Raw genomic sequence first — 16,514 nt, 5'->3', positions numbered from 1 at the left:
TTTAGGGTTATTAGTATAGTTCTCAAATGTTCAGTGTATCGGCACAGTTCTAGTACAGCTTGACTTGGTGAGGTACTAATTTAAAAAAAAGAACAAACATATGCATAAAATAAAATAAATGAAATGAATAATAAAATTGAAAAGCATGAATTCAGACTGAGTTTAAAAAGTAGAGTCAGTGTAGATTTATTCTTTATTCTTCATACAAATCAGTTTCAGAACCTGGATACTTTCAGTGCAGAAGCTTATTCACATTTTAACACATAAAAACCCCATTAGAATCATCACACACCCTCTCACACACACACTCGCTTACGCACACACTCACACAGTCGCACACTTCTACACACTCACAAAAACATGCAGTCCCTGATTAAAAGTGAGAGGCAAACAGATTAGAAATTCTAGTTAAGGCCACAATCAACAGATAAAATAAAATAAAATAATTAATCAAATTAAACTGCATCAGAGAAACACCCAGAGAAATCAGAAAACACCAGCATATCTAATCAACATCAAATAAACTAAACTCAGGTACGGATCAGGTGATTTTACACTTTGGTTCAGAGGCACAACACACCTTAAATCATACGCTGTAAACACAAACACACACTATATTATAGTCATGGTTCTAGAATGATCTCCATAGTTGTAGAATTATCTCTTTAGTTCTAGAATTACTGTCGTCACTCTACAATGGCCGCCATAGTTCTAGAATTAGCTCCATAGTTTTAGAATTTTCTCCATAGTTCTAGAATTGCTGCCGAAATCCTAGAATCACTGTCGTAACTCTAGAATGGGCGCCAGAGTTCTGGAGTTATCTCCATAATTCTAGAATTACTGTTGCCACTCTAGAATGGTCACACTAGTTCTAGAATGATCTCCACAGTTCTAGAATTATCTTCATAGTTCTAGAAATGCCACTGTAGTTCTAGAATTACTGTCATCACTCCACAATGGCCGCCATAGTTCTAGAATTAGCTCCATAGTTTTAGAATTATCTCCCTAGTTCTAGAAATGCCAGAGAATGGAATGGCTAGAATGGCTGCCATAAGTTGTAGAATTATATCCACAGTTCTGGAACTGCTGCCATATTTCTAGAATTACTGTCATCACTCCACAATGGTCGACCTTGTTCTAAAATGATCTCACAGACTGACTAAAATAAAAAATATATATTTTCACCAACCTTGTGCTTTAACATCAGTCAGTAAGATTTTATTGCGTCTACAGCAGCATTTATAAAGACCCCTCCCACAAACCTTCTGATAAGAAACAAACTTTAAAGCTAAAAAGTGTTAGAATTAAAGATAAAAGCTAAATTTCTGTAAGAAGGAATTTCCTTACGCCATCCGTTTTTTTTTTTAAGATCACACATTCATTTACATATACAATAAATTACTCTAAAGCGTAAAAACATTTAAGAAACAGTTTCTAAGCTTGAGCCCTATAAAGAGTTGCATTAAAGAGAATGTGCATAATTATTCAATTCCATAGAATTATCAAAATAGAACAATCTGTATAGATCTGGAAAATGATCAGTGTGTGTATAGAATCATCAGTGTAGCTCTATAATCTTCAGCAGAGTTTGAGAAGTGTTGGTACAGTCGTGGATTCTGAAATGGTTGTAGCTCTAGAATTGTCAGTGTGTAGTTCTATAAGCACTGTAATGCATCCAGAAGCTACTGGGATAGTTCTAGAGTTACATTGTTGATTAAGAACTTGGTTTATAGTTGTAGGATCGTTGCTGTAAAAAATATCAGTATAGGTTCTAGAATGAACAGTGTAGATCTAGAACGTGTCTGTGGGTGTAATATTGTCAATTTAGTTCTGAAAATGTCAGTAAGGTTCTAGAGTGTGACACAGTGTGGACTAAGGTTTATTGTTTTTGCTCTAGAAATATTGATATATGTCTAGAATTATTGTTGTTATCCTAGAATCATTGTTATTGATCTGGACTTTGGATGTTGCTCTAAAATGATTCTTGTCACTCTAGAATGATTGGTATTGTTCTAGAATCAGTGAGGTTCTAGAATTCTGTACTGATTTAACTGCCAGTATAGTGGCAGTATTACTGTTGTATTTTAAGAGAATTCTCTTGGCTCTAGACTTTCAGGTATAATTCTAGAATTCTGGAATGATTGTTTTTGCTCTAAAATTGTTGTTCAGAATCATTGGTATTGATCTGGACTGTGGTTGTTGCTCTATAATGATTTTTTGTTGCTCTAGAAATTATCAGCATTGTTCTAGAATTGTTGAAGCTGTAGAATTCTGTAATGCTCTAGAACTGTCAGTATAGTGGTATTATACTATACTAATTATTGTTGTCCCTTTAAAATTACCATTGTTGTTTTGAGAATTGCGGTGGCTCTACAATTTAATGGTAAAAGTCTGGAATTATTGATTTTGCTCTAGAATTGTTGTTATTTCAGAATTATTGCTATTGATCTGAACTATGGTTGTTGCTTTAAAATGATTTTTGTCACTCTAGAATTCTGTACTACTCTAGAATTGTCGGTATAGTTCTAGAATTATTGTGGTCCCTCTAGAATGATCAATGTTTTTAGAGAATTGGTGTCTAGAATTATTGCTCTAAAATGATTCTCGTCACTCTACAACTTATTGTATAATTGAAGGATTGTTGCTGTAGAATTATTGGTATAGGTTTTAAACAGTCAGAGAGGTTCTAGAATTTACAGTGTAGATCTAGAACATGTCTGTGGGTGTAATATTGTCAATTTATTTAGTTTTTAGAGTGTGACTGTGGACCACTTGCTAATAACCTTAAACTTTTACTCCAATATTGTAATCACATAATCATTTCATTAAATTCAAACATGAAGAAGAAGAAATCTTTATATGTTGATGCGTTATTTGTGTTTTTGTCAATGAGTGTACCTACTAAGTGTGATATTTGGAGAGTGGAGGTGAGCTATTAGTACTCCATCATCATGTTTTACTACACCAAAAATCTATTTTACACCAGAGTTCTCCTTTAAATAATTTTAAAAGTCATTAGTTTCTCGTTTTTAGGTTTTAGAAGGTCAGTACTGGACGTGTTTGTGGGCTAGTCTGGTTTAATTCAGTCACAAGTATTGATGTAGTTCTAGATCATTTCTGGACGGTTCTAGACCACTGATATAGACACAGCATACTCTACAACACACACAGCTTCGTCCTGAGGTTCCCGCTGAAACCCCTGAACACTGCAGACCCTGGAGACCACAGCAGAGCACTCCAGCCGTCCACAAACAAAAACGAACAAACAAAACTCAAAAGAACATGGAGAAACTGAGGGTTTGATGGACGCTGATTGGTCCAAATAGAGCACGCGCTCATCCAGTGGTCCCACAGAAAGCAGCTTTGGTCCAATCAGAGAGCAGTTTGATGAGGAGAGAGGGATCATCACGCTTTATAATCCAGCTCAGCGTTCATCTTGGTGAACATCTCGTAGATGGCGTCGATGGTGGCCGTGTAGTTCACCAGGAACTGACGCACTTTTTCCAGGCAGTCCTCCTCCTTCACCTCCCGGCCTTTAGAGAGAGCTTTGAGGAAGTCTGACTTGTATGGAGCCGCGTACAGCGCCGCCTAGCGGACAGAAAGCAGAAAATCATTCAATAAAAAAAAAATTAAAAAGACACAACCATTAATAATTAAAAAAAAAAGTTAACAGGGAGAATGTGTTCACTGCAGCGCCCCCCTGCGGCAGGTTTCTTTTCTATAGATTTAGGCTGTGACCGAAATGGCTCACTTTTTACTAGTTAGGGCACTATTGAGTATGTCAGCCATTTTTCTTTGAGTGTCCGAATCTTAAGGGGGGATTCGAACGTGATTTTGAGGGCACTAAAAACTCCCATAATGCATCATGATTTATAGTAAACTTCGCTGCTTACTGAGCGAGCTGAATGTGTCCCAAAATGCATTGCGGGTCTCGCTACTAAGCAACAGACAGCCGAAGAAATGGAGCAGACAGCGAGCCACCAGGGTTGCCAGATTGTTACAATGGGATTCAGATAAAACCAATTCACAGGGTAAAACGTGTTTCAAATCCACAAATTTACTGAGAAAACCACCCAAACAGCTGATATTCGTCATATTAACAATATTACAGGGCTTATTCCAACATGATCTTAACTAAAATATCATAAATATCTTAAATATCACGGTTACAAAAAATATATTTAAATGAGTTTATCTGCATATTTGTATTATGTGTTTTTTGCCTTGTATCATTGGACACACGAAACAAAAACGTAAAAACAGTACATAAAAACAACCTTGCAAGCAATGAAAGAATGAAATTACTTACTCACATATAATAACGAACATAAACACAACTTCAAATTTCCATCAGCAGGACTAAAAGCTCTGTCTCTGCAGGGTTAGATATCTAACTATAACACTGCCTAACTATAACACCGACATTTGGCATGATACCACCCAATCTGGCAACAGAGCGAGCCGGTGTACGCTGCTATTTTTAAGGTTTTCTCCATGTAGTTCAGTAATGTGAGGATCATCTTTAAAACAGCGTAAATATAACAAGCAGATAAATAACGTCATGATCAGCTCAGAGCTTTAGTAACTTTAATTCAGAGCTCAGTTCAGTGTGTTTATGGAGTTTTAAACACGACTCAGCCCTCTCTCACCTGTGTGTGTTTATGCAAACGGTGCTGGCGCATGATAATGATGAGTTAGTGTCCGAATTCACTCCTGTTTTACCACTAATTAGTGAACTTATTAGTATCTCCCTACATAGCGCAACACTAATGAGGGAGTAGGGAGCCATTTCGGTCACAGCCTCAGTTAAAAAGTACAGACAGACATTTACAAGCGAAATCAGACCAAAATTAAACTTTTAAAACGTGTAACGTCACATAAGGCAAATTTAATCATATATATGCTAAAGCTTGCTCAATACAAAAGGCCAGTATTGTTTATTTATTTCAATTATATAGAGTGACATGTTGGATCATTGACGCCTGGAGAAATCTGGCAAAGTTTATATCCTAATACATACATAAAAATTTGAATATTATTAAAAATTTCAGTCATTCACTTCAAAATGTGAAACTCATATATTATATAGATGTATTAAACACACAGAGTGATCTATTTTAAGCGTTTATTTATTTTATTGTTAATGATTATGGTTTAAAGCCAATGAAAACCCAAAAATCAGTGTCTCATAAAATTAGTATACTACATAAGAATATTGGTAATTGGTACATTTGGCAGTGTGGGACGTGTGCCAAGTCCTGCTGGAAAATGAAATCCACCGCTATAAAAGTTTTTTTTTAACTGAATTAATGAAATAGTAACTTTTCAATGATATTCTACATTCTTCTGAGATGCATCTGTATTATTGATGCCCATTATCACACAGGTAGTCCCTGTTCTGCATCATTATTCAGAAACAAGCAGTCTTCTATTAGCATTAATGCTGAACAGGATCTTACCGTAAAGAGCTTCTGCACCAGCCAGCCGTGGTATTTCTTCAGGGCGATCTCGTAGGCCTTGGTGACGTTGACTCTGATCAGGTTGGGGTTGTTCTCGTCTTTCTCACCGTCAACTAAACTCTGGAGGAGCACCTGAATAAACCGCAGACCTCTGAAAATAAAAAACAGGAGAGATAACCTTATAATTCCATAATCTACTTACATTCTAATACTTGAGTTGCATTCTATTATTAATATATAGGGTTTAATATAATATATAAACTCATTAACTGATATTTCCGGCTTCAACTCTTCTGTAAAAGGCTTTCCACAAGGTTTAGGAGTGTGTTTATGTCTTTTTTGGAATTTTTTGACCATTCGACTGAAATAGCATTTGTGAGGTCAGACACTGATGTTGGACGAAAAGGACTGGCTCACATTCTGGCTTACAGTTTCTTCCACACAGTTACTCCCTCATCCATGTCTTTAGAGGAACAGGAACAGGAAGTGGCAGTCCCCAAACTGTTCCCGCAAAAATGGGAGCATGAAATTGTCCAATTTCAGTTTATTTTACTGGAACTAAGGAGCCGAGCACAACTCCAGAAAAACAACCTCACACCATAATCATAATGATCCCCCCTCTACCAAACTTTACTCTTGGCACAATGCAGTCAGAAAGGCTGTAGTGATGTATAGCGACTCTGCAGAAAGTGGGTGAACTCTGTGCACTATGCTCCTCAGCTCTGTTATTTTTGTTCCCAATCTCTTCCACTGTGTTATAATATCACTGACAGTTGGCTGTGGAATAGTCAAAGTCAAAGTCAAAGTGTTTTTTTATTGTCATTTCAGCTATATACAGAGTACACAGTGAAACGAAACAACGTTCCTCCAGGGACCATGGTGCACATAAACACAGTGTAGACAGAACAATAGTGCAACAGTACAAAAGTGCAGACAGACAATACAACACAATACAGACAACGAATAATAAATAACAAGACAGTGTGCAAATTATGCAGTGTGCAAAAAAGACCAGTGAGGTAGTAATTACCTCTATTACACAGTGTGCAATAGAGTCTAGTGAGGTAGTAGGGTTTTTAGTGCTTTCCATTTTCTGGGGTAAGTGGGGTAAGAGTGTGTGTGCATGTACAGAAAAACCATCAGTTCAGTCTCTGCAGTTGAGGAGTCTGATGGCTTGGGGGTAGAAGCTGTTGCAGAATCTGGTCGTGCTGGACCGGATGCTGCGGTACCTTCTTCCCGAAGGCAGGAGGGAGAACAGTTTGTGTGAGGGATGGGTGGGGTCATTCACAATGCTGGTTGCTTTGCGGATGCTGCGGGTGGTGTAAATGTCCGTGATGGAGGGGAGAGAGACGCCGATGATCCTCTCAGCTGTCCTCACAATACGCTGGAGGGTCTTGCGGTCAGAGACGGTGCAGGTCCCAAACCAGGCAGTGATGCAGCTGCTCAGGATGCTCTCAATGGTCCCTCTATAGAAGAGTGTGAGGATGGGTGGAGGGAGACGGGCCTTTCTCAGCTTCCAGAGGAAGTAGAGATGCTGCTGGGCTTTCTTGGCTGTAGAGCTGGTGTTCAGGGTCCAGGTGAGGTTATCTGCTAAGTGGACACCAAGGAACTTGGTGCTCTTAACAATCTCCACAGAGGACCTGTCGATGTTGAGTGGAGAGTGGGTGTGTTGTGCTCTCCTGAAGTCAACAACCATTTCCTTTGTCTTGTCCACATTCAGGTGAAGGTTGTTGACTGTACACCAGTCTGTCAGCTGCTGCACCTCCTCTCTGTATGCTGACTCGTCGCCTTTGGTGATGAGACCCAGCACGGTTGTATCATCGGCGAACTTGATAAAGCTGTTAGAACTGTGTTTTGCAGCACAGTCATGAGTCAGCAGGGTGAACAGCAGAGGACTCAGGACACTGCCCTGGGGGGCCCCAGTGTTCAGTGTGATGGTGCTGGAGGTGCTGCCCCCTAACCGGACTGACTGGGGTCTCCCCGTCAGAAAGTCCAGGATCCAGTTGCAGAGGGGGGTGTTGAGGCCGAGCGAGCTTAGCTTCCTGATGAGGTTCTGTGGGATGATGGTGTTGAATGCTGAACTGAAGTCTATAAACAGCATTCTGACGTAAGTGTCCTTCTTCTCCAGGTGGGTGAGGGAGAGATGAAGGGTGGTGGTGATGGCATCGTCCGTGGAGCGATTGGGACGATACGCAAACTGCAGGGGGTCCAGTGAAGAGGGCAGTCGTGTCTTGATGTTCCTCATGACTAGCCTCTCGAAGCACTTCATGATGATGGGTGTAAGTGCAACGGGACGGTAGTCATTGAGGCAGGACACTGTGGACTTCTTCGGCACGGGAACGATGGTGGTGGACTTGAGGCACGTTGGGACAGTGGCGCTGCACAGGGAGATGTTGAAGATGTCCGTGAGAACATCTGTCAGCTGGTCTGCGCACTCCCTGAGCACTCTGCCGGGGATGTTGTCTGGTCCTGCAGCTTTTCGTGGGTTGACTCTGCGCAGAGTGTTCCTCACATCCACTGCAGTCAGGAACAACACCTGCTCGTCCGGCTTGGGCATGGTCTTTCTCGCCATCGTGTTGTTTTGTGCCTCAAACCGTGCATAAAAGTTGTTCAGGGCATCAGGGAGGGAGGCATCACGTTCACAGGACGGTGGCATTGTCCTGTAGTTGGTGATTGCCTGGATGCCCTGCCACATACGCCGCGCATCACCCGTGTCCTTGAAGTGGCTGTGGATTCTCTGGGCGTGTGCGCGCTTTGCCTCTCTGATGGCTCTTGACAGGTCGGCTCTCGCTTTCCTCAGGGCCACCTTGTCACCCACTCTGAAGGCGGAGTCGCGGGTCCTCAGCAGCGCACGTACCTCAGCAGTCATCCAAGGCTTCTGGTTTGGGCGTGTAGTGATGGTCTTGGAGACAGTGACATCATCAATACACTTGCTGATGTAGCCAGTGACTGATGCTGCATACTCCTCCAAATCAACAGAATCGCCTTCAGTAGCAGCCTCCCTAAACATGTCCCATGCAGTGCACTCAAAACAGTCCTGAAGGGCAGAGATGGAGCCTGCCGGCCAGATTTTCACCTGCTTCTGAACTGGTCTGGAGCGTCTGATGAGTGGTGTGTATGTTGGAGTCAGCCAAACACACATGTGGTCCGAGAAAGCGAGGTGGGGGCGGGGCTCTGCCCGGTACGCGCTGGGGATGTTGGTGTAAACAAGATCCAGCGCGCTCGCTCCTCTCGTTGCAAAGTCCACATGTTGATGGAATTTAGGGAGCACTGACTTGAGATTTGCGTGGTTGAAATCTCCGGCGATAATAAACAGTCCGTCTGGGTGTTTGTTCTGCAGATCGCTGATAGACCGATAGAGTTCACACAGAGCCTCTTTAGCATTAGCACCAATGCTAGCGCTGGGTGGGATGTAGACAGCAGCTATTAGCACGGCGGAGAACTCCCGTACTAAATAAAAAGGTCTGCACTTGACTATCAGGAACTCCACCAGCGGAGAGCAGTGTTTGGCGACAGTCACAGCGTTGTTACACCATTCCGTGTTGATGTAAACACTCCACTGCGGGTCTTCCCGGATAGAGCCGCGCTCCTATCCGCTCTGAACGTGGTTAGCCCGGCTAGCTGAATGGCGCTGTCCGGAATGTTGTCGTTCAGCCACGATTCCACAAAAAACAAAACACAGCAGTCTCTGAACTCATGCTGGGTTGTTCGCTGGAGTCGGATGTAGTCCAGTTTATTGTCAAGGGAACAGACGTTTGCCAGAAAGAGCGATGGTATAGCCGGCCGGCTAGGACTAGCCTTTAGCCTCGCGCGGATCCCGGCTCTCTTTCCGCGCTTACGCTCGCACCGCTTGCGATGGCACTTCCGCTGGGCTCCGGCGTCAGGAAACACCGCGGGCTGGCGGCCTGGGTCTCTTAGCAGGCTAAGCTCAAGTAGCGTCTGCAGAACCTCGTCCGGTAGCGTGTTTTCTGGCTGATTTCTCCACTGTAGCAGGGTCTGGCGGTGGTAGAACATGTGCACGGGTGTTCCGATGCACATATTTGCAGGAAATAAATGGAAAAAACGACAAATAGTAACACAAAAGCACCATTTAACGGACCCGGAGCGGCCGCTGCGTGTTAACGCGCCGCCATCTTGGGTGGGTTTTTCCCCAAGTAGTGGGTTTTTTTTAGTAGTGAGGAAATTTGTCACTCCCAACCTATAACTGTCCAATCAGCTCACCTCTTGAGCCACATGAGGGAAAGCGTAGCTCCTACTTTGGGCCACTCGGCTCCGTGCATCTCCTTCTCCGCCTCCAGAATCTGCTGCAGGGTCTTAAAGCGACCCGGGTTCGTGTCGTACACCGCCTTGATTTTCTGGATACGGAAAGATGAACGTAAATGTTATTAGATGAGAAACAAATACTACTTCACTACAACCCTTAAAATCAACTGATTATCATTCTACAGCCTGTGGCTGCCTGGCTCGGATGTGGACTGTATTAGCGGTCTATATTATTATGCTTGGTTGTGCAGTTTAACAGTACCATGCTGCACTTACCGTGATGTTTCCAGCAATGTCGGCCTTCACAGGAGCAAAAACAGTGGATCCGAGGCAGTCTGAGGAGAAAGAAAAAAAATACTTTAAATACATTAAATTATTTTTGCTAATTAGTAGGGGAGTGATACGAGCAAAACATGCAGACCAGCAGAAAACCAGCAGAGCTCACCACGCTTGAAGGAGAACACTAATTCTGCTCTATGGGATTCTTCCTGGCATAAAACAAATCTAACTAAATATCTAAGAACCACTGATAATAAAGCCAACGCTTAGACAGCAGAATACCAGGAATTATGGATTTATTGCTGTCACTTTTACAGAATTTAACAACCAATATGAAACAATGGACAACAAAGCACATATCTTAGCTTACTTATATCTCTTTACCACACAAACACTGACTGCAACTCTTCCAAGTGTAGCTTAAAAAAAATTTCCAGTGTTGTTAAATAGCCTAAACTGGCATAAATAGTAGCTGCTAAAGACAACTACTCTACATTAAAATCACACATGTGTAATATAAGCTTACAGAAAAAAATATATATATAAACATATTAATGAAAAAAAAATATATGGACATGGATATTTCGCTCCACAAATTGATAGATAACGTATCTCAAATGAAATCTATATATTACTATATTGCTGTATCGATAATTCGTCCCACTCCTCTTTCCAAAGAGGAGTGTATAACACACTGCTCCTGCTCTGATTATCAATAATCAGTTATCACTCAGCAGAGGCAGAAACTACCACAATAAAAGTGTTTTTTAAAAGGTTAGGAAATGTTTATAAAAAAAAAAATGTTTCAATACTTCAAAAAAAACAAACACATTTGAGCTATTAATGATAAATAATATGATTTATGATTAAGGTTATCAAATTAGATCATATATAGAAATCTTAATTTAAAGTGTAGTATTGTATTAGACTGGAGTTCTGAGTTTTTACAGCTGAGTAGATAAACTGGACTGTCTCTTTTCCCATCCATCCTGTGGATCTGTGTCGTGTCCACAGGCTGTCTGTGCTCCAGTCATGAGTTTGGTTATTATTTTTTATATATTTTTAATTCAGCTCTTAATGTTTGAATGCTCTGGTGTAACTCACTCACACAGTACGGCAGTGTTTGTCCTTAAACACCATGAAAGCTCATAAACTAGGAGCTGAGCCAGCATACACAGGGGACACGCCCTCTTCTTCTACACACCTGAAGCTGAAGCTCCTCCCCTTATTAGCTCCTCAGGTGAGGTGTGTTAGGGTGATTAGTTCACCTGGGAGGGAAACCCATGATACCAGCATCAGACAGGCTGTCAGCGTGGTTAAAGGGGAAGTCGATGACAAAAACACAAAAATATCCATTTAAATTGCTATCTAAGACTCAATCCCATTTCTCTTTTATACCCTTACTCCTTGTTTTTCAGTGTAATCCTTTAGTTATAAAAGAAAGGGGTGAAATTCTCCCACTAGTAAAAGAACCCAAAGCATTCAAAACACAGTTTGGTTTGGTTTCACACAGGCATAAACCTAAATGCACCAAAATGCGCACCAATAAACCACGCAAGCACATTGTCTCCTCTGATTGGTCAGAGCTGTCTGGCACAGATGTACACGTAATAAGCGGAGTCACACGGCTGTGAGCAGTGAACGCTGCACACAATGCGTGTGTAAACAGCTTAGCATGGAGCAGCAGAGACAGTGTTTGTTCTTAGCTGTGGTAATTAGCGTTATGTGGCTAATATATCAGATGAAAGTGCACCTTATCAGCGGTTAACAATTATCAGTGTACATTTCTTCATAATACTGTGTTTATCACAGAAGTGTCCTCAACCAACCCTGTATCCTGGGGTTATAAATATGCATGCATACAAACAAACTCACCAAATTCACCCCTCACCCCTCACTCTGAACAGTGTGTGTATAGTGAGGTCAGAAACCGGGGGAATTCTCTCCTCTGTTCTCTCAAATAACAAAACCCCTCTTTACTCATCCTCATCCTCACACACTGAGAACACAGCCCAGCTGTGTGACTGATTTATCACCAAACAAACAAACAAACAGGGGGTCAGCACACACACACAGATCAATTAGCCTGTTAGCACTCTTCTAAATATATAATTCAGCATTTAAGGTAATTTACTAGTGCATCTAAAAAAATATAATATCATAGAAAAGTTACTTTATTTCAGTATATCAGTTGAAAATGTGAACCTCCTATATTATATAGATTTATTAAACACACAGAGTGATCTATTTAAAGTGTTTTATTACTTTTATTGTTGATGATTATGGCTTACAGTCAATAGCTCTATCTGGACGGGATTAGTTTCTCAGGGGGTTCTGGGTAATTTTTATCCTCTGTGATTTTATTCCCATCCAGAACAATCCTGTGTGTGTTTTCTCAGACGTCCTCTGAGAAAATTACAGGCTGAATTATCTACTGTTTTTCTCTGAAAACTCACTGGTCATCCTGTTTTTTCAATTGCAGTCCAGATAGAGGAGTTTTATCACTGAGAAGAAGTGTGAATTATTTTTCATAGGCGTCCCCCTGAGAAACTAATCCAGTCCTGATAATAAAAGGGTAATTAAAAAAACAAAAATCAGTGTCTCAGAAAATTAGAATACTATTTACTGTAAGACCAATTGGTACTTTCGGCAGTTGAGGCAGCGTGCCAAATCCTGCTGGAAAATGATAAAACACAGTGGAACAACACCAGCAGATGACGCAGTTCAGCTTTATATGAATGGATTAATAAATAGAGGTGTATATTGGGGGGTAAACAGTGTTATCTGTGTTTGTTATTATAAGAGCAGGTCTGCAAGGGTGGGGTTGTGTAGTGTAGTGTGGGGGTGGGGTGTGTTTGTCCCTCAGGGTTGAGAAGAAGTAAGTTGTGTAGCTGTAATAAACACACACTGATAGTTTTGACTGTTTACAGACAGACACTGCTGGTTCTTAGAGCCTGTTTGATACAAACAACTTTCTTTCCAATCCGATAAAGAGTAAAGTTCAGGCTGGTTTAGGCGAAATCGATCCGATACAGAGTAAATTCAGGCTGGTTTAGGCAAAATCGATCCTACTCAGAGTAAAATCAGGCTGGTTTAGGTGAAATTGATCTAATACAGAGTTAATTCAGGCTGGTTTAGGCCAAATCGATCCAATACAGAGTAAATTCAGGCTGGTTTAGGCAAAATCTATCCGATACAGAGAAAAACAAGGCTGGTTTAGGCAAAATCGATCCAATACAGAGTAAATTCAGGCTGGTTTGGGCGAAATCGATCCGAAACAGAGTAAATTCAGGCTGGTTTAGGCGAAATCGATCCGATACAGATACTGAAATACACTCCCAGACTCTATATCCAGAGCTGTGATTGGTCAGAAAGATCACACAGTAAATACCTCTGGTCAAACGGATCTTTTGTGGCCCTTTTTTGTTATCAATACTGACACCACAGCAGCCATGAATAACCAATTTAATTATTTACAATCAATTTCAATAAAGTCATTTTCTCATAGTGTGACTCCAAGACCAAACCGGACCAAACCGATCTTCATACCCATATTTTCCGTCCTGCTCCAGCCCGTTCTCCTGAACGCTGACACAATAAGGTCAGAGACAGAAAGTTCCGGCGTCTAATCTGTCCGGTGGAGCTCATTACAGACCGTTTATCATATTCATGAAAGATCGGGGCTCCGAACAAAGCCGCCCCCGGCGTCCCGGTCCGGCCGTGAATGGACCGCAGAAACCCGACCCGGCACCAATCAATTTCCTCAACTCAGAGCGGAGAGCTGATTAAATTATGCATGCAGAATGTTTTCATCCGCCGAGACCGAACACGGAAACCAGACCCAGAAAACAGATTACACCCCACACCAAATAATGACCCGCACTCCACAGATCTCCTATCACCTCCAGCAGATCCATCCCAGAACCTGCAGCAGCGGAAAAACCTGCCCTCCATCCATCCAGACTGATGGAGAAAACCCCCAAACCAACGGGAGAGGCGGGATACAGATCACTAGTACCAAAAAATAGAGATGGACCGATCACTGTTTTTGGGGCTGATACTGATCACAGTTCTTCTTTCAGCAGGACCACTGGACCAATCACCAGCTAATAGTATAAATATTATTTATTAATTATTATTAATTACTTTGTTATGTCATTATCTTATTACATCAGTATTTAATACAGTTTAAGAAGTTTGTCCTGTTAAGTTACCATTGTTTACTAAAGAAATAGACAAAAGTTTAGTTTCTTTGTTTTTACTGAATGTTCAAAACTGTTTTATTTAAACTAAATAATTTTGCTACAACAGAATGTTATTGTAATTAGTAATAATGAATATAATAGATACAGTGTTTTTCATATCACAAAGAATATTGCTATTGCATAAATAGTGTGGTTTAATTTATGGTACATATATATATATATATATATATATATATATATATATATATATACATACATATATATTTTGAGTACATTAGCAAAGAAATTAGTCTACTTTGACCTTTTTAATTTTTAGAAGTTAATTTGACAAAGTTGAAGCTTTTTTTTTGCAACTTGTCCGTTCCACCTTAACAGGTTCAGCTGTTTGACTGTGAAGTTCAGGTAATATTTACAGATTAAAACTAAGCTGAAGTTAAGTTATTTGACCTAAGATTGTTTTTTTTAAGTATCCGTTCCACCTTAAATGACTTAGCTGTTTAGCGTACCCTAAGCACCAATTAAGGTGGAACTGATCATTAGGAAAAACAAGCTAACTTGTCAGTGAAGTTCAAGTAAGATTTATAGATTTAAACTAAGCTTAATTTAAGTTATTTAGGCTTGTATTTTAAATAGTTAAACGGACCATTGGCTAACCAACTTTATAGACTTGTTTGTTAACCTTTCCCCTTCCACCTTAAATGGTACAGATGTTACGTGTAACCGCTGCACCATTTAAGGTGGAACGGACAAGTTGATAAACAAGCCAACTTTAAAGTTAGTCAGAGAACTTAATGAAGTATTTACCGCCTTAAAACTGTGTTTAAACTAAAACCCAAGTCTTTAACTAAGAGATTCAGGCTAAAACACGCCGTTTTTTCCTCAAACTAATACCGAAACAAGCCGAAGGCTGGAGCCGAAACTCACCGAAGAAGGGCGGCAGGTAGGAAACGGCCTCCAGGAACGGCCTGGTCTCGACCTGCCTGTCCGCCGGCAGCTGCTTGAACTGGTGCTCCATGAGGAGAGCCATGGCCGCGGGGAGAAGGAACCGGTGCTGTTCACAGACCCGCTAACATTCAAATTTACCAGCGAAGCGGCGGAGCAGCGCAGCCGAGATCAGAGCTCCAAACCCGGCGAGAGACCTACTGAACTCTCCGCTGAATCAACGGCCGGATTGGAGCGGGAGGCCACGCCCACCCGGCGGAACGTATCGAAACCTCACGCCCACTTCTCAACAGGCGCTTGATTGGCCAATCAGAGAGCAGGGTTAATTTGAATAAACATTATTTAGTGAAAGTTTTGTAGAAATTTTTATTTTGTACATTTAGTGTATTTGACTAGAATTAGCGATTAGTCACATATACAATTTTCTTTATTTTTCTAAATACTTAAACTATATTACTATATTAAATACTAAATTATATTATTGAGAAATAGGACTTTTAGAGATACATTTTGGAAATTTTTATATATATATATAGTATTTATATTATTTATATATTTCCATTTTTTTTCCCATTTTCCGCCCAACTCACTCATTAAAACTCCCCTGTCACTAGTGATGCCCCAACACAAGAAGGGTGAAGACCAGCCCACGCCTCCTCCGACACATGTGAAGTCAGACTCCGCCTCTTTTCGAACTGCTGCTGATGCAGCATTGCCCAGTAGCATCACAGCACTAACGTTCGGAGGAAAGCGCAACGACGTTCTAATACACCAGCTCACAGACGCAGACTTGTGCTGATCCACATCACCCTAGGAGTAATGAGGGGAAGAGCACCATGTACTGTGTCCACCCAGAGAGAGCAAGACCAATTGAGCTCCCTCAGGGCTCCAGCAACTGATGGCAAGCTACATGAACAGGATTTGAACTGCCGATCTCCTGGTGGCTGTTAAATTATTATAATTCATTTTTAGTTAAATGTTTTGTCATATTGCAAAAAGTATTGCTATCACAAAATTACCCTGAAATATTGTAATATTATTTTAGAGCCATATCGCCCATATCGCCCTACTTTCTTTCATTATTTTAATTTAATGCAAAAGTAGACTTTATTTTCTAGAAATAGAAGTTAGAGTTGCTGGTTCCCCCTATCACCAGTAATGCCCCCAAACCATGTCATCTGCTGGTGTTGATCCACTGTGTTTTATTATCAAGTCCAAAGTCAGTGCAGTGTTTTCTTGGGAAATCTCAGCACTTCATGCTTCCCTCTGCTACTGACAACTTTTATGGAGGTGCAGATTTCATTTTCCAGCAGGATTTGGCACACTCCCAAGACTGCCAAAAGTACTAATTGGTCTTATATAGTAT

The 16,514-nt window shown here is 41.0% G+C and overlaps 1 protein-coding gene across 1 annotated transcript; it reads right to left on the bottom strand.

Annotated features, from left to right (window-relative positions):
- Positions 1–170: 170 nt before the first annotated feature.
- On the bottom strand, positions 171–15,380 carry gltpa (glycolipid transfer protein a). The gene is made up of 5 exons (XM_007233488.4): positions 15,131–15,380; positions 9,999–10,057; positions 9,681–9,814; positions 5,460–5,610; positions 171–3,588 (listed from the first exon to the last, which is right to left on the bottom strand). Exons 1-5 carry the CDS (start codon positions 15,231–15,233, stop codon positions 3,406–3,408), a joined length of 630 nt encoding a protein of 209 aa, XP_007233550.3. The 5' UTR covers positions 15,234–15,380; the 3' UTR covers positions 171–3,405.
- Between the last annotated feature and the right edge of the window lie 1,134 nt (positions 15,381–16,514).

This window comes from Astyanax mexicanus, chromosome 22 (assembly GCF_023375975.1).
Source record: "Astyanax mexicanus isolate ESR-SI-001 chromosome 22, AstMex3_surface, whole genome shotgun sequence".
Lineage (NCBI taxonomy): Eukaryota > Metazoa > Chordata > Actinopteri > Characiformes > Acestrorhamphidae > Astyanax > Astyanax mexicanus.
Note: the sequence above shows the minus strand (reverse complement) of the source record. Positions and strands in the feature narration are given on the sequence as shown.